Raw genomic sequence first — 27937 nt, forward strand, 5'->3', positions numbered from 1 at the left:
TTTTATCTCAGGAGATTGGCCCATCGCTGTAGCTGAAAACTGTCTAATTGACTTTCATGGCATCACAGAAGGCATTTGCTTACTTGGGAACCTCAATTATTTTTTTTCTTGCCATTTCTTCCCTGGGATTTTTTCTTCCCAAGTGGACCATCTCTTTTGTGCCTACCTTAGGCTCTTTCTGGATCCGTAAACTAACCTTGCAGTCTTTGGCCTGTAGTTTGTGCTTGTTTTGCTCTAATGTAAATACCAAGAGGACATTCCTTAACTCCTTCCCCGCCCCCATTTGACTTAATTATTTCTCTCCTATCCTTAGTTCTGGTGTTGAGAAATATTCCCAGTGTGACCTCTGAAGAACTGTATTCCCTATCTGTTGAATTGCCAATCCAGAATACTGCCTCTATTCTGCTTACTTTCTAATGCTTGTTCTCTAATCACTCATTTGAGTGATCATTAGAAAGAGAGAAGGGATAATCTGAAATCTGCCAACCTGTCCAGGCAGAATGCCTGTTTTTGAGGACTGTGTTTAAAGCTCTGACTATTTCGCTTCTTGCTTCTACTTCGTCACTTTTGCCCATCCTTGTTCTTTATTCTGTGTGCACTGTGTCTTTCAAGGGTATTTTGAGGATTACCCCAGGTCTTTTGTTTTGGTAAAAGTGCCCTCAATAGAATGGTTAACATCTTGAAGTTGTCTTTCTGCAGATGACTCTGAGTTGCATCTTTTCAAGAACTGCCGTGTATTGATCTGCTGTAGGGAATAACGTTGCAGGTTAACTGGGATAGCTGGCAGACCAGTGACAGATTTTCAGTTTCATGGATACTGGGGTGAAGCAGGCTGCAGAAATACCTGAGCTAAGGTACCGTGACAGTCTGACCGGATCCAACACTTTAGTCAGTGCCATAGCATCTGGGGCAGACAGCCTGAGCTCCATCACAGCAGACCCGGGGAGCAATACCTTTTGGGAAGAGTTTTAAGATCCAACACTTGTGCTTGTGCCAGTGACCTTGATTATAACTGTTTCAGTGGCCCAGTCACAAGCCACCTCACTAACTCAGAATCATATTCATGAATGCTAAGTGAATATCAACAAGATCAGCATTATTTACAGTCTGACTTTTAACAAGTGCTGCCTTGCATACATCATGGAGATTGGTGGATGGCCCCTCGAATCGACCCAGTATCATCAGTGCAGGAGATATCTTGAGGGGGCAAGGGAGATGAAGTGGCTACATTGCTCATCTTGAATCTAATATTAATATTTATTATAATAATAGCCAAGCCATGCAAGGTGAGCCTTTTAAAGGGTAAAAAGTGAAAATGAGGCAGCTGGCAGGTGTTGGGAAAGGAAAGATGAGATTACAGCAGTAAAATAACACGGTCATTCAGAGATTAATGAGTAGCACAGTGGAATAAAATTATACAGTTCAAGTATAAATAAAGCTAAGTAAATGTCTTTGATCCTCAGATGGATAGAATGAATCTTTAAAGAAGAATTTGAAGAAAAGTTGGTGGCATGTTCTGGAAGTGCTATTCCATAGGTGGGGGGGAGAATAAAGAATGAAAATGGAATAAAAGACAGTGTTGTGTGTGCGAAAGCTCTCTGTTATTGTCAGGGTGGATGGATGGATGAGAGACAAATAGATTGGATAGCTGGGGAGAGGGAGTTATGCAGAACATTGACTGGAAGGAATATGTGGCTAAACTTAAAAGGATGAATAAAGAACAGTCAGTGAAGAGTCTTGGAGACTGCAATGATGTCATCATGCTGCTGTCATTGTTTGAAATATGAAATGGACAGCTGTATGTTTAAGTTCTTGATGCTGCATACTAAATACCCTTGACAAGAGGAAGAAAGCAATGACAAAAGGAAATTGAGAGAGCATGTGAAAACAACTGCTGCTTAGGCAGAAGGGAAAAGACAAAAAGAATAATGGAAAAAGAGGGGCAAGATGTGGAAGTCTTCTCCATGTGAAACCTTTGCCCTTGCTTTGTGCACAGGTGTTTTTGCAGACCACCTCCCAGTACCTCAGCCAGGTTCTGAAACCAATCTTTAGCCCAAGGTTGACTATTGGAGGAGTTCTGAGATTATTTTCTTGGAGGCTTTTAACCTCAGTGAGCTTGATGAGCAGCTGGGGTGGGTGTTGCCTAGCTGTGAAGCTGCTACAGTGATTTGATGTCACATCAAGTCTCTGTTCCAAGTCATCTACGCTTTTAGTTTTCTCATTTTATCTTCCATCCTTACTCAGTTCTCTTCTGGCTCAAGCAGTGTAGTAGCTGAAACTTTGGAGAAAAGAAGAGGAAAAACCCATTCTGAAGCAAATCCTGAACGGGTTTTCTTGAGGACCCACTTGTTTATCTGTAAAAGCTTGTTGTTACTCATTGTCCCCCAAAATACTTAATCTGTTTGGCTGGTTCTAGGAAATGAATTTGTTAAGCTTGTTTGCTACAAGGCAACCCCATGCTTGGTAATTTTGCCCCAAAAGAGACTCTTTTCTCCTACATTAAGCATATTTTTCTATGAGCAGCAAGGCAAATAATGATTTGTTTCCTATGGACTTGTGCCATAATACACACGTGTCCTATTTCCCTATCGTCATCATCACAATAACTCCAGCTTCTTCCCCCCAGTGCTCCATCATCACTGTAACACCCTAAGGTCCTCTCTACAACCCCTAAACGATAAGAAGAGCTTATGGTGCAGCAGTACTGTTGTGTTTCCTTATGGCTATGAATTGGGAGCATGCTTTCTGTTGATGGGCACTAAGAATAAACAATGCAGCATTAAGCTGGCTTCATTTGTTCTTCAAGGATCCAGGAATGAATAGTAAGTAATGATCCTCTTACAGTCTGAATGTGGAGCATAGTGAGCCTTATTCTTATTTGCTCTTTCAGAATATAGGAGATGTATTAGGGTTGGTCTTAAGTTAATCAGCTCCAGCTCCAAGGAGTTGATCTGCATTTCTTTGCAAAGAGTGTCACCATCAAATAACAGTTGTAGAAAGAAAGAAGTATACAGATAAAAAGTAGCAAGCACAAACTGAAGCATGGTTAGGTGCAGGTGAAGGTAGTTGGTAGGAGAAGAGAAATCACAAATGGACCAAAGCCTTTGCTGTCATATCAAGTGAGCAGGTGAAAGTCAGGTTTTAGGTATGTTCCTTTATCCTGGACCATCCAGAAGGCTGTGTTCATCCCTCCTGAGATAGAAACTACTATGGCTTAATCTTCATAACCTCTGGAGTTGGAGTGGCTTGTTGTTGGGCGTACGCAGTGTGTGGTTGGTTGTCAAGATCAAACACAGTAAGACACAAAAAGGAGGAAATAACTTGATGCCTTAAGAGTCAAGGCATGCACGTGAAAGCAGTGCAGTAAGAGCAGACTGTAACAGCAATTCTCACATGTAATTGTGTCTGTGTGGCAGCAGAGATCCTTCCCTTAAGGACTGAGCATCTCTTCCAAGTCAGCTCGGTATGCTCTGGCTATACACCCAGGATATGTGAGTCAAAGCCTGCCTTAGCAGGACCCTTCAAGGTGGTAGCTGTCAAGCTGCATCTTACCAGGCCTCCCATTCCACCCCAGCATTATCCATCACCCCAACACTGATGGACAGAGCTAGCTTTCTCCAAGGTACTTGTTGTTTGCCTCTTGAGCACCCAGATCCTTCTCTCTCCCTTTTTATTGTATGTAATAACTATAAATAATTCTTGGGTTGATTAATAAATGATTCTAACGCTGGTTCTTTCTTTCCCTTTTTTCTTTTTGATCCCTCAAGGGACTGTTTTGTTATTCAAAGCCCAAGGTGCTTGACAGAGAAGCAATGCAGAAGCCCCCAGGCATCAAACACTGTCCTGGTGGTGGCATCACTTTTGCCTATAAGTGATTCCCATCCTCAGTGTCTGATAAGCTGCACAGAGAAGAATGCAGCATTCCGAATTCCTGGGGGGTGCTGGGAGGCATCCATCCATGCTGAGACTGGAGGAGTTTCTCTCTCACCTGCTGCTTCAGGGCCTTTCAGGATCAGAAGTTCACTCTGCTTAGGGACCTTTCTGCCTTTGTCTGACTCCCTTTTAAAAACAAACAAAAAAAAATCTGGCCTAGTATCTGCAAAAGGAAGGTACCTTCCTTTGTTACTTTGTGCTCAAAAATGTCCAGGTCAGACAGTTTTGTTTCAAAGCCTAGGAATTGCTCCTTAAGCTCTAAGACCGACCCTGGGAATTGCTGTGTCTCAGATTTATTGCTTCGTGTGTGCGCGCTCTGAGGAGAACCTAGGTTCTTTTGCTTTTCAGTTGCATCCAAAAGTGACATAATTTACTGATACCATTAAGTCTGTCAGTGTCATCAAGCCTACTGCCTGCTGATACGCCTGTAAAGTCTCCAATTTGGCATCAGTATTGCTTAATCTTCTTTTGGTGATCTAATGTTTCACCAGGAGCCCAGCTGTGCCCTACGGATTAGTGCATTCTCTCTTCAGCTCACTCTCCTACTCTGTACCTCTGCCTTGTGCACCAGTGTCACTAACCTCAGCATTGGTCATTGTGATTTCGCAGCACCATTACCTTCCTGTCCGTCAGTACCAGTATATGCACCAGTGCCTTCAGTACGCATCCTGGTGCTGATGCTGTGCCTCTGGACATCTCTTCTTCCTCCTGCCGTTCTGTTACTCATATTCTGATTTTGAGCCTGGCAGAAAACTCTGCACTTCAGGGTCTCAGGGGATTCTTGCTACTTTATCCTACCACACTGTCAGGGAAAAATTATGTTACTAGTCTAGCTGCAGTGATGGATCTGTTCAGGTGGGGAAGCATTGGGTTCTGGTTCTCTTCATCTCTCCAACCCTATTTGCTAGCATACCAGGGAATTAATTGCTTAATGAAAGCCATTTTCCCGGGCCCTTTCCCAGCCAAGATCAATGTCATCACATAGTAAGAGATGACATACACTTAGACATCTCCCTTGGGATATTCCTCAGTATTACATGCCACCTGAACAACAAACTTCCTTCAGGCACAATACAAAGAAATTTTCAATTCTGTCATTAACTTGCTATAGGCGCTTGGGCTGAGATAACTTCTTTCTTTGGTCCTTTTCCACTTTGAACACAATGCGGGATGGTAACCCCCCTGTTCTAGTATCAGCTCTGCCTCCCTTTCTGGGTAAAGCTTCAGTAACTGATATAGCCTCTTTCTTGGGCTCCCTTGGCTAAACAGATTGATTCTTTAAGGCTGGTAAAGTGCATCAGACACTGTTGGAGGTGTGCATCTTGTCGTCTTCCCTGTGACTGATGGACTGTCCATCAAAGTGAGCATCCCATGTTATTCAACGACTAGTATCCTGCCTATGTCAATTACTAGATTTATTTTTTTTGGCAGCTGTTGTTTTATAATATCCAGTGCTCATTTCCGGGAATGATCTTTGCTCTTAGTGCAAACCCTGATAAAGAAGCAGAAACCTTTCATTGCTTGGCAGGCACTCAAGTCTTTCTCCCTCTCAGACAGGCAGGATATCTGACAGACCATCTTACCAGGAGTTTTCTGAAGGTTCCTAGGACTTTCCAGATGCACATTATTTTAGAATTTCAGCCATGTTTCAAGGAAATGAGATCTGTATTTTTGGGTGGTAGGGAAATGCGTATTAGTGGCTGATTACAGAGTTGATTTCCTTTTTGGAGTTTAAACCTCTCTTTGCTCCTCTCATGGGTTGTACATCATCATGCTTGAATGCAACTGACTTGACTTGTTATTGCACCTTTTGACTAATAGTTTCAGGGTAGTATCTTAAAGGTAAACTTGAATCAACTGCGAAGTACAGAATATATGTAGGGTTAGTATGCTAGCAAAGCTGGGCAGGTGAGTTTAGACATGCCTTTGGGTTGAACATAGTCATCCTGAATCAAACCCAGCAATACCTGTGGAAAATAGCATAATCACACTTGACCATGTTTATGCAGTTGTTACAATTAAGGAAAAATAATATTTTAAAAACTGTCACAAATTATCTCTTTGTATTCAGTTATGGTCAATAATACTTTCTGTCCATAGCTCTATGCCAAAATCCTGCATAAGTTGAGAGCACATTTTCCCTTTGTGGAAGACTGTGCAGAGACTCACTGAGTCTGAGTGAAGGGTTGAGCTGGCAGTGAAAAACAGTCATTATGTTTTATTTTCTCATTAATATTCTCTTACTCTGTCTAGGCAGTGTACACATCTTCCTGCTCATCCCCTCTGCCTCCAGGACTTTCTCTTCCTTTGCCACCATATGCTTTTAGTTGTTGCTTGGGGTGTTCCTGGCTGCTCTGGTTTTGTTGTTGTTCATGTTTGTATTTCTTCCCTTCCCTAACCAAACAACAAAAACGTGCAAGCAACCCTTGCTCATACTTTAAAACTCAAATGCAGTCCCCCCACAGCCAGTGTGCATCTAGTTAGCCATACATGTCTTCCTCATCCTCCAAATACTGTGTAATCCACTGGAATTGGCAAATCCAACCAATCTGTCCTTCAGTGTTTCACATCTTCAAACCAATTGCTTTCTTTCTGTGGCTTACTTGACCAAATAGGCTGCTATTCTCTTGAGGCAGGGGAATGGGTGCTGGGCATCTAGTCATTTCTTCCTGATATTTTTGGTGTGGAGAGGGTGAGCAACAAGGATGCAGGTAAGGAGCAGCTTGGCATAGGTGGAATAAGAGTTGTCAGTGCCTTTGGATTGTGTTTCCTTCACCAAAAATCACTTTCACCTTCTCACTTGGAAGGAGGAGCTGGGGTGGAGATAGAGCATGCCTCTTTGTTGCCTCCCTGTACCTTGAGATGTTAGAGGTAGGACAACTACACATAATGCTTGTGGCCCCTCCTGCTGCTCCTGGGGTTGGCAATGAAAATAGAGCAGCCCTGGCTCACAGGAGGGTGCTTGGAGCCGCTGCAAGCAGGGAGACGGAAAATGGCAGGACAGTTCAAAGTAACAGGTATGTGTGATTTCTCCTGCCGGTGCTGCCTTTCTCTCTCACAGCCCAATTAACAGGGGTCACAGAGCACTGATTAGCTGCCTTGGCGGTTTGTGAACATAAAGCAGTGAGAAATCCAGGGTGAATGGGGGAGAGAAGATCAAATAGACACTTATCTCAGCACTCCTGCCTGTCCCAGCATTTGCCAGCCGAAGGGAAGGGCCATTTCAGAGCTCGCTGATATGGGACAGCATTATATCAGCTCCAGTATCTCTGCTGCTTTTCTGTCTCCCCTCAGCAAAACAACAAGCAAGTCACTCTCGGCCATTGTGTTGCGCATAGGGTGGCTGCTAGATAAAGGCAGAATCACGGGAAAAGCATGGACTGTAGACAGCTGAGGAGCATGCCTTATTGCTGCATTGGCTTGTGAGATGAGTTCAGTTCTTAGATCTGGCTTCTTTTTTGAGGGATGGACCTACTGCCTCATGGTTCTCACATGAGGGGAACTCACATGAGGGGAAGGTGGGTCTGTATGAGATGGAAGGCAGCACACATTGTCTCACAGCAGGTAAGGGACATCTCTATCTAATCCATGTGTTGGTGAGCGTAGTGCTAAAGAGGCCAAGCTGGAAATTTCCCTGGTTGCTCAGTTTCCCTGTCATGGCTGTGAGGAGAAGTCTGTACGTGCAGACCTGGAACCTCCCTGAAGGGTGAACAGCTGGGGTGACCTTGTGGCTTCTCCTTCTTTCTTTGTGCTCCCCTTTTTGAGGGGGTTGCAAAGCAACGCTTCCACTTCTGCTGTCATATCCAGGTTAAGTGGCTGCACTTGCTTCTGTCAAGCCAGCACATGCTCCTGTGGTGTGATCCCTTATTAGACTAGACAGCCCACATCAGCTCTCCATTCTCTCAGCCTCCCTGGAGACACTGCCTCGCTCCATAGCTGTTCCTATTCTGCTTCTCTGTGGGATACGGCATATCTGCCAGCTCCCCTTCCAGCTTCCCCAGTGTTAATTCTATGGAAGATTGCTCAGAGTAAGATGGAGGAAGATGAGGAGCAGGATTGGAGTACTCATAGCTGCTGACAGCTTTTTCTTTTTTTTTCTGAGCATATTCTTTCTTCTCCTGAATGTGAATAGCTTAGGAGTTCACCTGGGCAGACGGTGGATTCCATAGCATCCAACCACATCAATTAGATATCCTTATTAAGATCAAGCAGCCCTTCTGCTGGAGAACCTCCTGTCCTAGCTTTGTGTTGTCTCGTTGGAGGAAAGGTCCTAAATTACACGAGAACCGTGATGTCACCTCTAGGCATTTCTTCAGCCTGTTCATGGTGGTGGTCTCAGTGCCACGTTTGAGCAGGTTGTGAGATGGACAGGTGAGTGGCAGGGCGTGCTGAGTTTATTCTGCTGTCCTCTATTTTTGTGGAAAGTTTAGCTGTATCTTTTGGTGATGTGGAAACCTCCGATCACTCATACTTCAGACTGCCCAATACAGAGTTAAACCAGACTACTTCAGAGAAGAGCTGCTGCTACATAGTGTTTACTAACCAGCTATTTTTTGTCATTGTGGTTTGAGACAAAATTGTGGTTTTAATGTAGAAAGAATGTCTTCCCATGTTCAGCAAGGACAGAGACCAGTGTGTTTAGAGCTCAGTGCAATCCATACTCCGATTCTTCGATATTTTTTCTTCTCTCCCTCACTGCCAATGCTCCTGAATGGCCACACAGGTAAGCCGCAGAATTGCTCAAGGTTTGGGCAGTGTGTGCATTCAGAAAACTAGCTCTAGCTGAAAGTAAGCAGAGGAGGCAAGCCTATACACGCCTGTGATGGCCTCGTACTCCAGCAATCTCTGCTCTCTTTTTGACTGCAGGAGAAGAAACTTCACTCTGGAGGTTTGATCAGTCCAGTTTGATTTATTTTATTTTTTCCTGTTTTGTGGTCTTATTCAGGGCCCATTAATGTAAACTGTCCTCCTTTTGTTCACAGCCCCTTGTAGGTCAGCTGGTTTTCTCAAGGCGTGACTCAAGAGGACGCTGAAAAAAGCAGGGCAAGGCTGGGTGTTTGTTTCCTCTGTCCCAGGGGTTCTGCCAGGCTTGGACCTTGCTGAGGTCTGCCACAGGTTTGGTGGGGCCACGAGTTACTCCTTCCCTGGCTGGAATTCATGAGGTCTGTCCCCACCAGCAATGCAGAAAGCCACTGGTTGGATTGGAAACGAAACATGGATGAAAGCTTGAGGTCGTGGGTCCTGGGACTCCATCTCCTCGGTCACTTTGCTCTGCTGTGGTGAAACATTTTGAGGAGAGGCCTTTCAAGGTGCTTATTGCCCTTGAGTGTCTGCCAGTCTGATTGCCCTGGTGACAAGTTGGCCCATGGACTGAGGAGTATGTGCCTTATTTTGGCTTGCACACCTTCCAAGTGAGCTGCACACAGAGGGCTTGGAAGGAAATAGGGAAAAAAGGGTTGGATAAGGTATATTCCCTACCCAGAAGGATGAGGTAGTATCTTTTTTCCCCTCTGCATCATGCCTGACTTAGTTTCTGAGTAAGGTAAAGTACAAACCGGTCCATAAGCCTTCCTCCCCCACCTCAGATAAGAAAGCTCATTAATACAGTAAAAAAAAAGTCTCCATTGTTACATGAGAGCTCAAGGTCAGGCTGGTAGTAGTAACTCATATTGCTTCTGAGGTCAGCCTAAGCTTTCTCTTTCTGACAAGCCAGGATAGATTGATCTTGGGGGCCCTTACATTATTTTTTCTTCTGAAATAGGCTTTGCTTCTCCTGACCCTGTTAATGATGTTTGACTGAGGTCATCCCAGCAAACCCTGAATCCTTCCCATTACCTTCTAGTGGGCTTGCCTTTGTGCCGAAGCATTGTATGCTTGTTAAGAATTAAGCTTTCCCAATCTCTACTGTAGCAAAGAAACTGTCTTCACTGGAGAGGGGGGAATATCCTGAATGCCATCTGTCAGTTAGTGCTCTCATTAACACCTGAGTGACTCCCAACACCAAGCTGGTGCCTTCTTGCCAATTCAGAACTTAAAAGGTGCCAGCCCATAAGGTGAAATATCTTCAGTCCATAAAATTAATTCTGTGATAAAACGTCTGTTCTGATGAGACCTTGATTTTTTTGTTGTTTCTTTTAACTAGAGGAGATCACAGAGGCAAAAACAGTTCTCTTGTGCAGTGTGAATTAGATACCCTATAAGTCTTTTTTCACGTATTACTGAGACCCTTATAAGCACTGGTTATGCTGGGTGGCTGAGGGAATCCAAGCCTTTTTCAGCTTTTAAAGCTTTTATAGGATAAATGTATCACCTCTATTATTTTTCCTACTGGCAAACTCTGTAAAGGGAACTACAAGAGTAATTCTATTCCCGTTCAAATAAATAGTCTTTCAGAGAAAGGTTGAGCTCTCCCAGTCTTGTTTTCCATTTCCCTCCCACGTACTACTTTGAAAATACCTTAGGTAGAAGGTGGAGGTGGCCTATTATTGTTCCTGCTCCCTCTCCTCCTCTGGTTTGGTCAGGGTTCTTGGTTTTAATCTCAGTGCAGAACAATGCACTGTCTGGGATAAGACGTAGGTCAGGCTTGCCATTTTCCCAGCAGTTTTAGCTCAAGAGTGTTCCAGTATTTACTCTTCCGTTGCATTTTGTAAATTAAATGAAACGAAACTTAAAACACTGTCAACATGATAGATACTCTTGCTAGTGGGTCCAGGCAATTATATGGCATCTGAACTTTCAGAAGGCTTATCTGTGTGTGCCAGCAGTATCTGAGCATCGGTGAGAGATTTTTGTCTCCAGTGTTTTCAGCTCTTTATCCTAATGTTTCTTTCTATCCAATATTTGCTCTCACGGGGTCGGGGATTTTGTTGGGTTTTCTTTTGGTTTCTTTTTGTTTTGTAGTGTTTTCTTTTTTTGTTTTGTTTTTTAATTGAAGTGGTATGGGGGGGAGCTTGTAACAAAATTGGCAGCAGTAGACCGCGTAGGGAAGTATGCTGTGACAGTAATTCCATACTTGGGCCGTGGCACCCTGCCTGCGGGAAGTGCAGATTGACACAGGGACTCTCTTACTGAATCAGTGTTTGTTTTTGCTTTTGTTTTTTTGGCTTGATTTTGTTTACAGTTTCCCAGCCAAGATTTGATGTACTTTGGAGACTTCAAAACTAAAAGCACAAGTGACTTTGCTTCCTTTCAGCATGAGGATTGAAAAAAAAAAAAAAGCAACAAACAAGCAAGTGTGCATGCGTGCATGTGCGTAGCTGTAGCCCTAACTGTACTGGCTTCACTCAGGAGGAATTCCACGTCGCGTTTGCCCTACAGGGCATCTGTGGGGCTGGAGTCCCTGCGAGCAGCTGTCTTCTCCCAACAGAGCTCACCAGAAGCTCCGAACAATTTTTTCTTACGTATCTCGTCAACCCCGTGAAGTTTTCATTCTCTTTCAGCAGCCTCCAAAGGAGGCCCTCGGGGAGGCATGTAAGCACCAGGACGGGGGCTTGCTCCATGCGCTGGCCTCGCTTTTCAGAACATGGCCCAGAGCAGCAAAACCCCGTGTGGTGGGAAGGGTGCCTCCGAGAGCAGGGCAAGCCACAGAGACAGGCTGCCGAACTGGGACGGCAAGGGGGGAGGAGTCCCCAGCTCCCCTTCCCCGGAGCGCAGAGAAACCTCCCTCTTCGGAGAGGCAGCCGGTCGGCAGATGGTCGGGCTGCGGCGCTGGGCTCTCGGGGGGTGTATAATTTCTCCGACTGTTCTGGACGCTGATACCCATGTTGGGGAGGAGCCCCTCCTTAGCCTTGCTCTCGCCATCTTTATGCCCTGATTTTTTTGCAGCTGCTGCTAAAGATCACAGGCAACTTGAGCTGCAGCCTCGCCAGTACTCTCGTGGATTGTCGGCAGTTATTTCTCCCCTTTGACACTGATGTGCTAGGTCGTGTCCTTCCCTGTGTCCCAGATTTCCTTTCATATGTGTAGAGGTCCACAATGTATGATAAAAACTTTCAACTACAGGTACAATTCAGCTTGAGCCCCTTGAAAATCATTGCAAAAAAGGTAGGGACCTATGACAACAGCCCAGTGGTTTCACAGTCAGGGATGAAAATTACGTCAGGTTCATGAGAGAAATCAGCTGCATCCACTCAGATGTATTGCACAGATACATATTTACCATCCCACCACTTCCCCACTGCAGTTATCCAAATTGCTTAGTGTGTTGGGTGGCAACTGCAAAGCAGGGGATGCAGTGACAAGTGAGGTTAACGTTGCCTTGTTTTCTGAAACATTAAAGGTGCAGAGAGAGGCTAGTGATGTTGGGATGGGGAGAATACCTCTCTGGGGGAAGGAAGAAATTTCAGTCACAGACTGTTCTGAAGTAACTCTTCCGACCTCTTGTAGGTGATTTCTCTAATAGTTTTCCTTTGCTAATGAGCTGTATGGAAGATTATTATTGCTGTGTGGCAGGGGAAGAGAGAAGGGGGAGAAACAGTGGCAGTCATTGTGGGCCATGGTCTCTCAAGTAGTTTCTAGGAACTCCAATTTACTTCAGGGAAGAGTTGATTTTCCTTTGGATGTGTTTCCTGAGACAGAATGTGTGCATGCACCAACCCATTCCTCCATGTGATTTGTGGAGAAAAGATATTGCTCGTTTAACATTGCTTTTGTTGGTTGAATCTTGTTAAAAGTCCCAGTGATGCTGAGAACCCTGGGAGAAGAGATACCTCTGTCTCATCTCAGCGATCTCCTCCCTGCCTTCTTGTTTCCTATAAAAAGGTTCTTGGAGGTTCTCAACTGCAGCAGAGACTCTGTGGGACTTGCCAAATATGCAGGTGTGTCACTGTCTTTTTTGAGAGCTTGAAAAATAGTATTTGACAGCCTGCATCCACGTCATTCCGCTCCAGGACCCTGTCTGTCTGGTTCTTGGTTTTAGATTTTATGGCTAATGCTAAACAATTAGTCGCAAGCATTTCTGCTTTGTATGGGGAAGAACCCCAAGGGCAGAGTTCTCACAGATTGCTATGCTTCCTGTAGATTTTCCCCTCCAAACCAGGGGGTCTGTTTCAGAAACCCTTTTCAAAGGGAAATTTAATAGAGGCTAGCCAAATGAGACTAACCGTAGGTGTGGCAGAGAGGTTGAAGACGAGCACCCCACATTTGTCTGGAGAAAAGAAGCCAGCCCCCATGAAGAGTGAAAATATAAATTGGGTAAGATTGAGAGTGATTGGGAATGCCTTGAGACATCTGGTTCCCATCTCTGGTTCTCATTTCTATCCTTACTCAAAGCGACAAATGCACAGTAGCAGTCTTTGAAAATTGATGGGGGTAGGAACTCAAAGTACTCTTGAGAACAGAGCTTGTAATGTATCGGACACTGGGTGGATGGCGGAAATTTCTAGTGTTAGCCACTTATGTGAAAGTCAAACTCAAACCAAATTGGTTAAGTCAACAGAGCCTGTCCCCAGGGGAAATGAGAGTTACATAGGCAAAGATTTCAGATGATCTTCTGGAATTGAGGGGCTTCCTGGATCAGTTTTCTTTGAGAGTAGTTGAAATGGTAGAGCAAGATCAGTGAACTCATGCAAGTGGTAAGAGTATCTGTCTGATGCATACCTTTCCCCTGTTTTTTGTGGAAAAAGATTTAGCCAGAAGTCTAACAGGTCAAAGCTTTGTTCCTTTTGTTGCTTCTTCCTGGCATCCCATGTCACCACTAGTTTTTCAGGATCCTAGGAAAACTGTTTTTGCAGTCTGTTTTATTGGAAATAAACACTCTGTATCAGATCTGGCGAAATGAGCTCAGGGTGCTGTAACTCAGATGCTGTTGGAGATACTACATACCCTTTCCACAGTGGGCTAAGCATCTGAGTATGGGTGTTGGCCTTCTTTCAGGAAAGGATATTCTCACTGTTTCTGTTCTGAAAGCTTGAGTCAAATGTGTCTTTATACATATACACGATGGTTTCAGTAAATATTTTGTATTTAAGCTCTCTGTGATCAAGTAGCACTCCCAAAGACAAAAAGATTATACAGAGAATCTAGTATCACACTTTTTGCCAAGTTGAAGTCATTGGCAAGTTGGATTAGATCTTGAGGTATGAGGAAGTCACTGTGGAAATGCACAGCAACTTAAGGTAGATGCGTTGTGCATTGAATATTTCATTTGAAAAAGTATAGTTTCTGTATTTTTTCCCTAAAATTATTACTTGAGACAGCACAGAAATCATTTCACGGAGCAGTCCTCTTTATTGTGTTGACCGAACATTGTGAATTGTTTCAAGTTGCATTTGATTGCTAATATTAGTGGGGCAAAACAATGACACTTGGAAATACCAATGATCTGCTCGTGTCGTGCAGAAAAGAACAAACTCCAGGCTGTAAAAGGCACTAGATTCAGGTACATTTGAGCATCTGTTGTTAAATACAACCAGGGGGTGATAAAACTCATCCGGTGAGAGGAGTTAGCTCTGAGAGGTAAGCTTCCATTTGACGTCAGAAAGAAGCAGGTTGGTGGGGAGCAATCTGCGGGGTGGTAACATCAACTTCTCTCCATCTGAGGAGGAAGGGAAACGCTGCCAGGTGGACGTGGCTTGAGGAATCATGTGGCATCTGTTCCCTCGTTCTTGCAGTCTCACTGTCCAGTCGTGGTCCTTGTAAAGGAAGTCCAGTCTTTACCAAACGTGTGAACCCCCCTGTCTAATAGCTAACTTCATATTGACTTTGACGATCTTCTTCCAGTTGGATCGTGCTCCTCTATCTCTTTGTTTAAAAATAATAGCTTTTGTAGTAGTTAGCAATTTCTCAGGCAAATGCAATTCTGTAGTGCTGGCACAGTTCCATTAATCATATAGAGTAATCAGTTTGTGCCAAAAACCTATCAAGTTGAGCTGCCTTTTTGAGAGCTGGTGGGAATGTGTACCCAGTGGTGTTCTTGCCGGCATATGGACTTCCCGTGTGTGCAGGAATGGCTGGGGTATGGGGGGGTCCCCTTCTCTGTGCTCAGGGCACAGTGCTAGCAGACTAAAAGAGACTGGAAAGTCTCAGGTGTCAAAGTCATATGGAAAGATCTTGGCATAAAATTTTATGTTTAGGGACACATTTTATGTTTAGGGACGCATATCCCCAGCCCTTTTTCATACACTCCCCTGAAACTTTCAGCAGTCAGAATAAGCTCTCCATAAAATATAGGCAGGAGCTCTTTTAGCCTTAAGCTCCACCAGCAATTTGATATATGTCAGATAGGAACATTTATCCTCAGCGTCAGATGAGAGTAAGAAATATGTGTTTCTTTGGGTTATGTGGTGAACTGCTGGCAAAGAAAAGAGGATTTAATGTGGCCCAGCTGGCAAATGAGAGAGACCATTTTAGTGGTAGTGCTGAAGAGCTCAAATGGTCGATTTGATAACCTGGGAGACTTGAGAGAAGAGAGCCCTCTAGGCTGAACCCTGCTCAGGAGGTCCACTCGTGTTGGAAGCAAGCCTTGTTGTGTAGCAGGGCCCGAGCCGAGTGCATTAACTGTGCAGTTGTCCTGCCAGAGCCACAGGTGGTGGAATGGGCAGAAAGCGTCAGCACATTTGGGGACCAAGGGTGGGGGGAACAGGGGCCGCTACAGGAGTGTGGGAAGCATATGGTAATGGAGCAGGGAGGAAGTGGTGGTGGCAGAGAAGATCAGCTACAAGAAGTTTCAAACCAGTGAATTAGTGCATGGAAAATTATTGAAGAGGGAAAGGGAGGAGCAGGGCTTAGCAATGATAGATGTGAGGAGCAAATGGAAAGGTGAAGATGAGGGTATCTGCATGAGATGGAGAGTGGCAGAAGGGGATTGGACTCATGCGCTTCGTTGCATCCTGGTTTAGCAAAGGGTTGATGTTGGTGCTAGCACAAGGCAGGGCCTGCAGGGACGGAAAGAGGATGGGGTGGGATCATGTTTAGCTTGTTCTTTCAGCTTGGAAAGAAATAATAGTCATCGAGTCCCGCAAGCTAAGCTGTCTGTGTATAATGTGAAATCCCATGGTGTTGCAACTAGATCGCTCTGTCTTGAAAACCTGAGTTACAGAGCTGCAGTTAACTGTAACCATCGCAGGGCACACTTCTCCTTCAAGCGCTACCTGTCTCTGCAGTGCGTGTGTTCGAGTTGCTCCAGGCAAACTACAGTGAGTGTGTGTGGGCATTTGTTTCCTTGGTCAGATCCCAGACGTTTCACAGCTACCTGGAGGACATCATCAACTACCGCTGGGAGCTGGAGGAGGGGAAACCCAACCCGCTGCGGGAGTCCACCTTCCAGGAGCTGCCCCTGCGCACCCGGGTCGAGATCCTGCACCGCCTCTGCGACTACCGGCTCGATGCAGATGATGTCTTCGACCTCCTCAAGGTGTGTTGGGCAGCTGGAGAAAAACATGGGGCTGCAGGAGCTGGGCCAGATTAGGGAATCTTCTTGAGAAGGGAGAGGATGCCACTGTTAAGTGAATTTTTAGGCCAGGTACTTGGTGGTGCTGTAGGGCAGTGGTTCCCCATCTCGTTCCCCAACCCTTACCTTGCAGGTGAACCAAGGCAAACATGCAGGACTGCTCCCAGGGCTCTTGTTCTACAGGGATGTGTTTGTAATACAAGTAAATTGGCTTCGTTGGCTACTCTTCCTGAGAAGACTGAATTTGGAGATGCTCCAACTGCGATGGCAGGGCTGGGAGAGCTGGGGCTGTGCCGCTGAGGGATGGTGTGAGATGAAAGGATGGGGCTGAAGTGCACCGGGGGCTGGGGGAAGGGTGGTGGGGAGGGGGAGGGAGCTTCTCAGGGCTGTGCGTGACTGTCGCCAGAGCTAATTAGACCTTCGCTGTCAGGAGCACCAGAGATGAAATGTTAAAACGAGGGAGGCCATTCAAATTAGAGATGCCAATCTCAATCCCTCCTTAGACGGAGAGCGAACGTTGCCTTCCCCCTGGAGTAACATTTTCCCAGATCGGCCTGGAGGAGCAGCTGTACTGCTGTTGTGGCATGGTGGGAGGGAGGGAGGTGTTTGCGGAGGGGTGTCATCATGTTTTGTGTGACAATGTGGCCGCTTTTCAACTTGTCACTGTCTGGCGGGGGGCTCCCCATGGGCACAGGGCTTGGACGCCGACAGCCTCCGTGTGGAGCCGCTGGGCGAGGACAGCAGCGGTGCCCTGTACTGGTACTTCTACGGCACGCGGATGTACAAGGAGGACCCGGTGCAGGCGAAAACCAACGGAGAGCTGGCTCCAGACAGGTAACAGCCCCTCAAATGCCCCTGTTGCCCAAGCAGGGGCATGGTGGGAGGGGGGCGGCGAGGCCAGCCTGACTGGAGGGGACTCCGCCTGACTGCTGTTGTCCCGGGGGGGCGGCTGGGAACGAGAGGCCGCGGCGGTGCGGGGTGAGAGCGAAGTTGCCAGGCAGACTGCGAGCTGCCCCGCGTGGAGCATTGTGCCGGAGCCAGCCTGCAGCCTTTGTGGCACCAGGAGAGCCTGCTGCGGAGCGATGCTGCCTGCCCCACCGCATTCCTCGCTGTCTGCCCCGCACCGCGCCGGCGGCTCCCAGAGCAGGCTCCCAGCAAGGGGGAAGCCCTCATCTTCTCCCCTCCCTCCCCGTCTGATATAATCCCTCCTTCGGTTTGGTTCCTAGCAGCTGTTCCGATTTCCCTGCCCTTCTCCCTCCCTGCCAGCCGCGGTTCCTGTGCTCAGTAGATATTTCATGGTGGTTTTGCTGTTTCGCAGGGGGTGTGGGGGGCAGACAAACACCCCAAACGTTCCTGGGAAAACAGGCAAGAGACGAGGACGACCCCCTAAGCGGAAAAAACTACTGGAGGAAAATTTGCTGAGGTATGGAAAGGTGGTTCCTGCAAGAGACATAGGATGCGTGTGTTCCCAGAGGGAAGTCTCTCTGATATTTCTCGCAATTAATAATATAATGTGCTTCTGGGGTTCCCCCAGTAAGTATGTATATATCATGCAGCCATAATTTCAATGCATCTCTGAAGTGAAGCAAGCTTGGGCTTGGTAGGTGCTTTGATCGCTCTCCAAAGAAAATTCTGACTGAGATGGATGCCAAGCTTGGTGAAACACTGGGTATCACTCTTCCAACTGCCTCACTTGATGCAGTTCCTCTGTGCAGTGCTAGGGGATACGCTCCTGATAAAAGAGTGCTTTCAGTGTGCAGCGCTTGAAGCCAAAATCTTGGCTGCTTGAGTCAGTATAGATTTTGGGATAATTCCCATGAGAATTGAGATACTGTCCTTGCCAAATTCTAGCCTGCATCCTTCACTTCTTAAAACTTTATGAAGCTATGGCAAGTATGTGTGTTTGTATGTACATATATATATATATATGTACGTACATAAATATAATGGATGGGCTTTTTGCATGTTTTTTGTGTGCATTGATTGCTGTATCCCCATTCTTCTCCAAAGTGTCTTGTTTTCGGTGATGTGAAGTATTGTATTTATTGTATCACTTCTATTTCTTTTTGGTAGGGAGAAGGCAGAAGAGAACATGCTAATCCGTGAGACTCAGATAAGAAATGGTAAAGAGATTTTCTGGGGTCAGGGTTGATATTATCAGCTAACACAACTCCGAAATTATCAAAGCTCAGGGAGTTGCCTTTCTCAGGAAAGGGAGAGTCCGTCTGTCAGTGGTCCAGCTGAGTCTGGAAGGAGGGGTTAGTGTTACAGGCTGCCCTGCAGCTGGGAGCCTGGGCACCTGCCTGCTTCCTATCTTATCCTGGATTAGTTTGGGATGAACAAACGCAACATATTGGGTTACACGAAGCCTTAGGGGCCCACCTACTCACTGAAGTTGATAGAAATGGGTTGTGAATGGCCCTCGCTTCTCTGGGGGGGAGTTGAACACAAGCCCCTGTTTGTAGCAGGCACATTTTTTCTTTCATGCCGCATGCACAGGCTGGGAAGAGAGCTGGGTCAGTGATGTCAAGATAGGGAAGGACCTTTCTGATTCTCCTCACCTCTCCCTCCAGTGTCTGTTGGCTGAGCTTGGTGCTGTGTAAATGACGACTTAGGGATACCCACCTTAAGGGTTAATGAGGCAAGCAGGAAAAGAGAGTTGGCAACATAATGTGCAACTGAGTCCGAGGGGGCCAGGGCTCATTTGTCATACATGCGAATCCCTTGGCTTCCACATAACTCATGGGCTCAGCCTGCCCATTCCTCCACAATAAAAGGCAACTGTGGCATTGTCTTTCCCGTGCCTCGTTCCCTTCTGCCTTTGTGCTCAGATTTCCTGGCTGCTGCTCTGGAGTTGGGAGGCAGAGCTGCAGCTACGCGTGTGAGACACTGGGTTTTATCAGATCATTGTTTTCTAGCAAATTGTGCCGCTTCAGCTGTGGAGTAATCTTCTGGTGGCACAAAGCAGTGTATTAGTCCTGGCTGCTTTTGAAGCCAGTCAGCCACAGGCAGCTGGCAGGGGAAGGGAAAAAGAAGGGGCAGGCTTCAGGGCAGCGTGCAGGTGAGCTCCCCACTGCAGGGTTAGCTGCGGTAGCTTGAGATGTCACAGCCCCTAGCCATCCGCTGCCTCCTTCAGCCAAAGGAGACAGCATCACAGAGCCAGGGCGACAGAAGCTATAGCACATGGTTTGCTGCTTTGCCCTCTCTGGTCCCTGGTATGTTAACATGAGCTGCAGCCGATGGCAGGTTAAGCTGTCTTCTGGCCTGTGACCTGCAGCTACCACGGCACTGAGGTTCCCGACCAAGGGCAGGTGGCCGGAGCGAGGCTGCAGCTCTCCGTCCTTCCTGGGGCAACCTGATAGCTCACATGCAGGAGCCACTGGTAGCTCAAATCCACAGAGGGCCTGGGATCGTGTTCAGAGAGAGAGGAGCTCTGTTCTTTCGCTTGTTTTTATTTTTCATTGTTAATTTTCTTGAAAATGTGGTGAGAAGCTGCATGTCATTTGCTGTTGGGGGGGGGGCATTGCTTTTTTCCAGTAGACAGTGGTTAGCCTGACTTTTCTTGAGGCAGCTGAGAACCCCTCAACCCAAAAGGATTTGAGCCAACGTCTTCCCCTCTCCAAAAGTGAGCCACAAGCTCTCTGCTTAGAGAGCATCCTGGGGCAAAAGCATGCAAGTTGCAACTGATGAGGCTTCTATGCTCTGTGTAAACATTTGTGCAGCAGGAACCGCGTTCCCTCTTTCCAGGTGGGTGTTCCAACCACCATGCGAGAGAGCCTTTCCTTCACCATTAATATTCAAATGTTTCACACAAAGCGGAACAGCTCTGAATGTCTTGGTAGTTAGGACATGCTTCAGAGTGGTGGGAGATCTGCTTCAGATCCAGCTCTGGATCAAGCAGGGATGGGATGTGAACTTTTGCAACTTCCCCAGCATCTGGCAGCCCGATGAACCCCATCCTTCACTTCCTCTTCAGTTCTTTCAAGTGCCTGCAAACAAAATGTTTCATTTGGGTAGAATGGAAGGTTTTATTCACCGCAGCAAAGGTTTGCAGTACTTAAAAAAAAAAAAAAAAAGTATTTTTTCAAATAATGTTCATTTTCATTGTTTTTATTCTGCTGCCAGACTAAATCAGACATTTGCATTGCCCTATGTCCTGCTCTGGCTGACAGCCTCCATTACAAGAAACAAATCCGTCTGGTACATCATAACTGGAGTGGAGGGTTATTGCAGCGATGTCACACCACCTTTACTTCTTCACCTATGTAATTCCTCTGTCTTGGCATCACTTTCAGTGTCACCAGGGGAAGTAACCATACTTGTAGTAGCTTGAGAGTTTTGGGTCTCTAGCAGTGCAGTTTTTAGGCACACTGACAGTGCTTCCCCTGCTAGAGCATGTTTCCCATAACAGTGACCATGGGCAGTATCTTTTCCTCTTCCCAAGCCCTGAGGGCAGGAGAAGAGAAGGGATAAAGAAAAGTTTAGTCATAACTGCTGTGGAGATAACATCCTTTCATGTTGTTGAAGGGTCCCAAGGGCCAGGCCGTGGGACATGGTGGCTGCTGTGTCAGACGGAAGAGGAGTGGAGGCAGGTCACAGAGAGCTTCAGAGAGAGGACTTCCCTTAGAGAGCGGCAGCTCTACAAACTCTTGAGTGAAGACTTCCTGCCGGAGATCTGCAACATGATTGCACAGAAGGTGAGGAGACATGACATCCTGTTTACCTCTGTTTGACTGCTTCCAAGAGCATGGACATTTGCTGATTGAAGGAGAGCTAAATCTGAGCAGCTATCACCCCCTCCTGCTCCCCTCTCCAACCTGCAAGTGCCCTGGATGCAAGGGCTGTCTAGCTTACGCATGGGGAGAAGGATTCTCCCCATGGAATGGTAGGGCTAGAGATCTGGTTGGTGATTGCACGGTAGGATGGCTGAAGGGGTTACTGTCTTCATCCATGTTGTGTGTCCCTTTTTTGCTAGCAGGGAAACTGTCTGCTTCTGAACTGCTGCGATTTACTGCCTGGCTTTTCTATGCAAGCTGCCTCTGATTTCACTTCTACTGCAGTTTCTCGGCTGGCTCTGCTAAAGGGGCAGTTGCTGCTTTAGCTGTCCTAGCTAAGTCTGCTTGAGATGGTATGTCAGAGCCCTTAGACTCCAAAGGGTGTTGTCCATCAAAGGAACATTTTCAGGTGGGACAGCAGGAACAGGATGCTTCGTCTGGATGGCTTTGTAAAATGGGCTCTGCAGTCAGCGTGATATTCTTGGACTGAGTTCAGTTTGTTTGTTTGCTGCCCTTGTAAAGCTAATAGGGATTTCATGGTCACTTCTAGCCCCCAGAGTTTCTCCTGCCACTATCACCGATGTGCCCTAATTTCCTCCACTCTCTTTTTCCTTCCCTCAATTCTCAACCCTGTTTCAGGAGAAGCGTCTGCAGCGGACAGAGTTTTCTCCCAGGTGGATGTCTGACCATCAGCCCATCAAACCAATCAAGCAGGAGGTGAGGGGGGGTGCGAGGGGGAGGACAACGGAGGGAGGCGAGAGCAGATGCCTCCTGGGGGAAAAAATAAACCGCAGCATCGCTATTCAGTGGGAAGGAGTAGTTTGAAAGTGCTTGTGCTGAAAGAGAGATGGGTGGTAATGCCCGTCAAATGCAGGCTGACACTCAGGGTTTCTATGGCGAGCAGGGAGGTGCTGCCCTCTGGATCGCAGAGGTAACCGGCCTTGCCGCAGACGCTGGTGCAGCTGCATATGGAAATCTGTACTCAGCCTGGGGAATTCCACTTCAATGAAAGTGCTGGCACATTCGAGGCAGTTCAAAGAAAAGTTGAAGAAGGATGAGAGGGCTAGGAGAACTGGCTTACAAAGGGAAATGACAGAAATTCAGCCAAGGGGAAAACGTGAGGCTGCAAACACATGAGGGTGTAGATAGTGCAGAGAGAGAGAAGAACGACTTGATGTAGTACAGAGCTGAGCTAGGAGGGGGTCAGATGGAAATGGAAGTCACAATTTAGGCTGCTTAAAGAAATGCTCATCAAACTGTAGTATTGTCTGCTAAAACAGCCCCTCCGTGCCTCCTCACCCTCATCTTCTCTCTACCCCATTGGTGTAAAAGCGCTGCTGCTTGCGGGTCTGTGCAGTGAACCAGACCCAGAAAAACGGCTAGAGTTAAATATAACCCTTTTCTTTGGTCAGTTATTTTTAACATAGATCAGTTTTCCGATCCAGTTCACCACACAGCCCCCAACAGTCACGTTGGCACAGCCAGGGGCATGGTGCGGTGGAGATGGGGGTTCTTTGAACTGGCAACTGCTACCCAAAGAAATTGGTCAGGCAACACAGGATTAGCTCTAGAGGAAAAAATGGCTTGATTCTATCAGGCCATGGCATAATCCCTCACTGCAGATGTAATGAAAACAGTTACCTGTTGTTTTGTCCCAGAATGTTGTCAAACCCTGGGAAATTGAACTGCAGGGAATATTCCACGTGAGTCAGGGGTTCCTGCAAAACAAAGGAGAAAGTACAGTTCCCCACAATAAACACGATTACTTAAAATACATAGAGGAAGGAAGAGCCTCTCATCATGCTGCAGATAAAAGCCTGCAGAGAGGAAAATAAGACCCTGGCGATGGTCAGTTTGGGGCCAGCGCTGCCCTCTGCAAAGCCCACCGTCCAGGAAGCGCAGGGCCACGTGTTTGTTCACAGGCAGCAGAAATCCCAGGGGAGGAGGGGAGTGGGAAACACATGGAGCCTGAATGATGCTAATCAGTACCGCAGGTGCTCCAGGTCTGCGGAGGCACAGGGCTGTTAATTGCTGCCTGTGGGCCAGTGAAATGTTTTCCAGTGAGCGGGGGGCCCTCCTGGCTCCTGCTGCAGTGGGGAGTGGGGACTCAGCCAGCATGAGGATGGGGAATCTCTGGGCGGTTGTGCCGGCTACCCAGCGGGATGCAGCACGCAGGGGAGCCAGCGATGGTGCCAGGCATCTGATGGCTTGTTGGCTGAGCGAGGGGTGGGCAGCAGGCAAGCCTCAGGGAGAAAACTGCCTCCCGTGCAGGGGTGACCCCTGCCTCCCGGCCCCATTAGATGGATGCCGCGTCGGTCCGAGATGCAACTGCTCCGTAGGCTCCTAATCCTGTGGGGGATTTCTCAACAGGTGGTTCAGATTAGCTCCTCATTAAAGAGCCGCCTGAGCAGCACCCTCATTAGGGCAGTGCTGCGGAAACCGGAGCAGGGAAGGTTTGGAGGGCGAGGGGCCAGGGCGCCCGTGCCTCCTGCTCCTGAAGTCTGATACTCGCTGTCTGAGAGCAAAGTAAAAAGCAGAAATTTGGCCCTTTTGGGGTCCAGGGGGAGGCAGCAATGTTGTGTCCTGGAGTGCTCTCTGGCGGAGGGAAGGAGGTGGTGGTCACAGAAGTGAGAGTTGGTTTGCTTGTTTTTGGCTTTTTTCATGCAAGTGGGAATGAAGCCGGAGAAATGTTCTCTTTGCTGCTTCTTCATTCAAGAAGGAAGTTTAACTTGTGTTGGTTTCTTGCTTTTGTTGTGCCAATGGGTGTCTGCTTCCATCACGTCTAGTAGGAATTTGAAACTTGCTATCTATCTTTTGTTTGTGTTTGTTTATTTTTTAACCCTGAGATGAACACCCTCAGCTCCAATGGGCTTTAATTGTGACAGCAGCAACAAGCAGTAGGTCCCTCTGAAATTCAGGCTGTTTCTGTGTCTGACGTGTCTTGAAGAATCCACCCAGCATTGCCACTGCCCTGCAAGCACCACAGTGAGCAAATGCAGTTGTTATGGGCATCTGCTGCAGTCTGTGGTTTCTGCCTTTCCCTTTTCCTTCTCTTCCTAGATTTGTCAGGTTGACATTCTCTCCTTTGCTAAAATCGTCTCATTGCCTTGTCAGCATGATATTTGTGAAGGGTTGATGCGGAACATGCTATGGATTCTGTCTTGCGCCGTTACAGTATATATGGGGTGCTCGATGCACCCAGTAGGCTTGGAGAGGTCCTGGTGTGACCACTGTGACTTGGGTGTTGTGTTCGTGTTTATGTAGGTCGTGAGTGGTGGATGCTGCATGAATCTAAGGGAAGGGGAGGTCTTACCTGTGCGCCAACGTTTGCACAAATCAGTGTGGCATGTCAGGTTGGCTTAGATCTACTGGCTGGAGAGTCCAAAGGCTGATGGTCACATCCTCAATTAAATCTCTAGTGTGCTGCTGACTTCTGAGGGCTGGTTCCTGCTCACCTCTTTCTCTTCCTGTTGATGGTTTTGTTTGGTTTCTATTGCAATTTAAAGATTGGACAAGAAAGTTAGGACAAAAGATGTTTAAAGACTGTCAGGATCAGGCCTGAAAAGAAGTTTGTAGCGCATGAGTAGAAAATAAGATAGGAAAGGGATATGAAAAAGAATAAAGAGCAAAAATGTAGAACCCAATTCTTTAAGTTGTTCTCTTCTTCTACTCGACATACCAGTGTCAGTCCTGGGCATCCTGGTGCTTAGATATTGATTAGTTGAAGGAAATATCTGAGAAAGACAACTGGAATGATTAGGGAGCTGCAAGGATTGTTTTATAAGGAAACATTTAACCTAATTACAGAAACAGAAGATTTGTGCAAGTGTCTGAGGAAGCCCATAAACATTGGAATGTGGCTGAAGAAGAGGGGAATTTATGCTGAACTAGAAAAGAGTAACTAGGAATAATTGGATGGAATGAGGGGATGAAAAATTAACTTCAGGCTGAATGTGAGGAGATGCTGGCTAACCTAAAGGAGTGTGGACTTGCAGAATGGTTTCCCTAGGAAAGCAGTGGAACCATTAAGTACTAATAGTTGGCAAAGAACTAAGGAAAAGAACATAGGCAGAGTTCCCTTGTGGTGACATCATGCTGTGGCTTTCACCTAAAAAGATGGCACAGAATAGGTGCTTTTGCTGTCCAGTCTGTCTCTAAAGGCAGGATATGGACTTGATATTGTGAAGAATCCTATAGCGCTCCCTTGGGCACTTTTCTGTAGCTGCTGGTGGTTGAAGTGTAATTCTCTTAATGTATTTTTGCTGCTGAGGACAGGACAATAATGTGGTGCTTGTCCACGGAGAGCTGCAGGGGCAGATTGTAGGGCAGCATTGTGTAGGGGAAGGAAAGGCAGAGAGGGAATGAATGTGCAGTAAAACCAGACAACATTTTTAGGCTTTTATCAAAACACCCCGAGGTTCCCCTTCTAGACAACAAAACAAGGACAAAATAGTAATCATAGTGCCAGATTTTTTCTGGGGATTAATAATAGGCCTAGGGAAGTTGATGGTCTGAGCAGCAGCCAGGGGACCCCAGCTGATTGCTAATCCTCAGGAAATACCTTCTGCTTAAGTGGTGGTTGCCGGTTAGTCCCTGAAATGAAGGTGGACAAAACTGTATGCACATTGTTCTTTTCTGGTCAGTATTCCCTGCTGATAAAGCACACATACCTTGATCTTGCAGAAGTCAAAGAGGTGGGAGTAGATGGCTGATTCATTTGTCTTATAATTAAATTAAGCCAATAAAGGTAATTCCACACTGCCATATACATACCTCTCACTTTATTGGAGAAACAGGAGCAGGCAATTCCTGGTCTGAGAAGTGTGCAGTCTAAGTGGGATCAAACACAGCCTTACAGCCTGCTGGGCGTGGGGAGGTAAGGAAGTGGGGCAATAAAGAGCCAGGCGTACTTGAATGAGAAAGCTGGCCAGGGGACCCAGCAGGAAACAAACAAATGACTGAGAGCTAGTTCATGGGAGATTAGCTCATAGAAATATGGTGGGCCTTAGTTTGAATGGGAAAGAAAAACACTCCAAATGATACCTTGACGTAAGGCTGTACTGGTCTCCTTTTCTATCCTAAGTACCGGGTATTTTATAGCAGAGCCAGGTTCAGCAGAGTAGTTCTTTCTGCTTGCACTTGTAACTCGGGACTTAGCTAGCTGGAAGGGGTGTAGGTGTTGCATAGGGGTGACAACAGCCAGATTCCTTTGCCCAGAAGGGAAGTCCATGTGGTACACCCCTCGTGGAGCAGCAGTTTGCCTAACCAATCACTTCTCCTTCCTTTGCCTTTCAATCAGTAGGGTTTCATTGCTTGGCAAGTAACTTTCCTTTACATGTTGCTTATTATCTGAGAAATCATATGTACATCTTTGCTGTTCCAGCCATTCACTGTAGGTATGCCTTAATACTTGCACAAAGTAAACCTGCCTCTGAATAAACCAGACTTGAATAAGCCAGTGCATTACAGTTTTTTGTGCACCGTTTTGTCACAGGTAAACCCGAATGTGCTCAGTTCGATGGAGAAGCAGAGGCGCAGGGAGGAAGAGGAGGAGCGCCAAATCCTTATAGCAGTGCAGAAGAGGGAGCAGGAGCAGCTGCTAAAGGAGGAGAGAAAAAGAGAGATGGAGGAGAAGGTCAAAGCAGTGGAAGGTATGTGCAGCCAGTGTGAAGCAGAGGTGGGAGATTTCAAAGCTGAGTCTGAGATCTTGAATTAAGATCTGCTATTTGCATCCCTCCCCTGTCAGGCAAGCTAATGGGAATAACTCTTCTTGGACTTGGCTTAGATAAATTGGCCTGACTGTATTTTCTTTTTGCCTTGTCCACCTCTCTGTGTTGATGGCTGTTCTCTAGTGTTCCCTTCGGTTTTGTCGTCTTCCTCAAGTCGTACTCATTTTTTCCTTGCCGTAGCTGTATTTTTCTCCTGCTATCCGTATTGTTCCTTAGTTTCCTTCTTTTGTCTCCTTACTGGGGTTCTCATAGATTCCCCTATGCGCGGGATTAGCTGGCTTAACTCTTACTGAATAGTATTTGGTCCTTTTGGCCTACTGCATGATGAAAGAAGGATTCCTTTCAGGGAGAAAGGGAAGGGGACAACATGGGAGTAGTGAGTAGTATTTTTATATCGCTCCGGACCTCATCAGCTGGAGAACTAAAGGTGAGGGAACCAGACTAAATAGAGCACTGGCAGGCAGCAAATTCAAGTTTTGGCCTTGTTTTTTCATGTTTTTAAGTTTAACACAAATATAGGCTGTTCTGCAAGAAACAATGGTCTTGCATTTAATACGTAAGTCTGAAACACAGACTGGAGACATTCAGCCTGTACATGTAGGTACTGGTGTCTCATATCTAACCACCACCTCTCTTAGCCTCCCTTACAGGGATTTCTTTATTTGCTGCTTTTGCCACAGTGGCTGGCTGGGCTGTTGCAGCTCCAGGGAAACGCTGAATATTGTCAGAAAACTGTCCTCACAATGCATGGCAGTATCGCTATTGTGAATCCTTAGGTGGAGAAAGAATCAGAAAAGGAGGGGGGGAAAAAAGGAGTTCATGCAAACCCTGTAAACTTTCCAAGATGAAACAAGTCTGCTACCAGATGTCTGGTAGCAGACCAGATGTTATCTAAGAATAGTTTCTTTTACCTGCTTACTTTCTAACCTTTTGAAAATCCAATTACTTGCTTGGCCTTTGGATATTTCTGGTTGCGGGTCTTGGCTAATCTGGTACTTTAAACTCAGAATCATCCAGCTTCCAGGTCTGCTACAGATATCTGTATCACCTTGGCAAATTGCATATTCTCTGTGCTTTAACTCTCCATCTGTATAGACAAAATTAATCTTCAA

At 46.5% G+C, this 27937-nt stretch overlaps 1 protein-coding gene across 2 annotated transcripts in view; it reads left to right on the plus strand.

Moving 5' to 3' along the window:
* Window positions 1-27937, plus strand: part of CECR2 (CECR2 histone acetyl-lysine reader) — a 101876-nt gene that overhangs the window by 52549 nt on the left and 21390 nt on the right. Inside the window, exons 3-9 of one of the 2 annotated variants that reach the window (XM_083797543.1) lie at window positions 16102-16285; window positions 17016-17155; window positions 17640-17744; window positions 18395-18444; window positions 20849-21018; window positions 21736-21813; window positions 26591-26747. In XM_083797543.1, coding sequence (XP_083653669.1) covers window positions 16102-16285; window positions 17016-17155; window positions 17640-17744; window positions 18395-18444; window positions 20849-21018; window positions 21736-21813; window positions 26591-26747 — 884 coding nt within the window. The remainder of the gene's footprint in view (window positions 1-16101; window positions 16286-17015; window positions 17156-17639; window positions 17745-18394; window positions 18445-20848; window positions 21019-21735; window positions 21814-26590; window positions 26748-27937) is intronic. The other variant, XM_083797544.1, reaches the window with a different exon arrangement.

Source organism: Anser anser (assembly GCF_964211835.1).
Source record: "Anser anser genome assembly, chromosome: 1".
NCBI lineage: Eukaryota > Metazoa > Chordata > Aves > Anseriformes > Anatidae > Anser > Anser anser.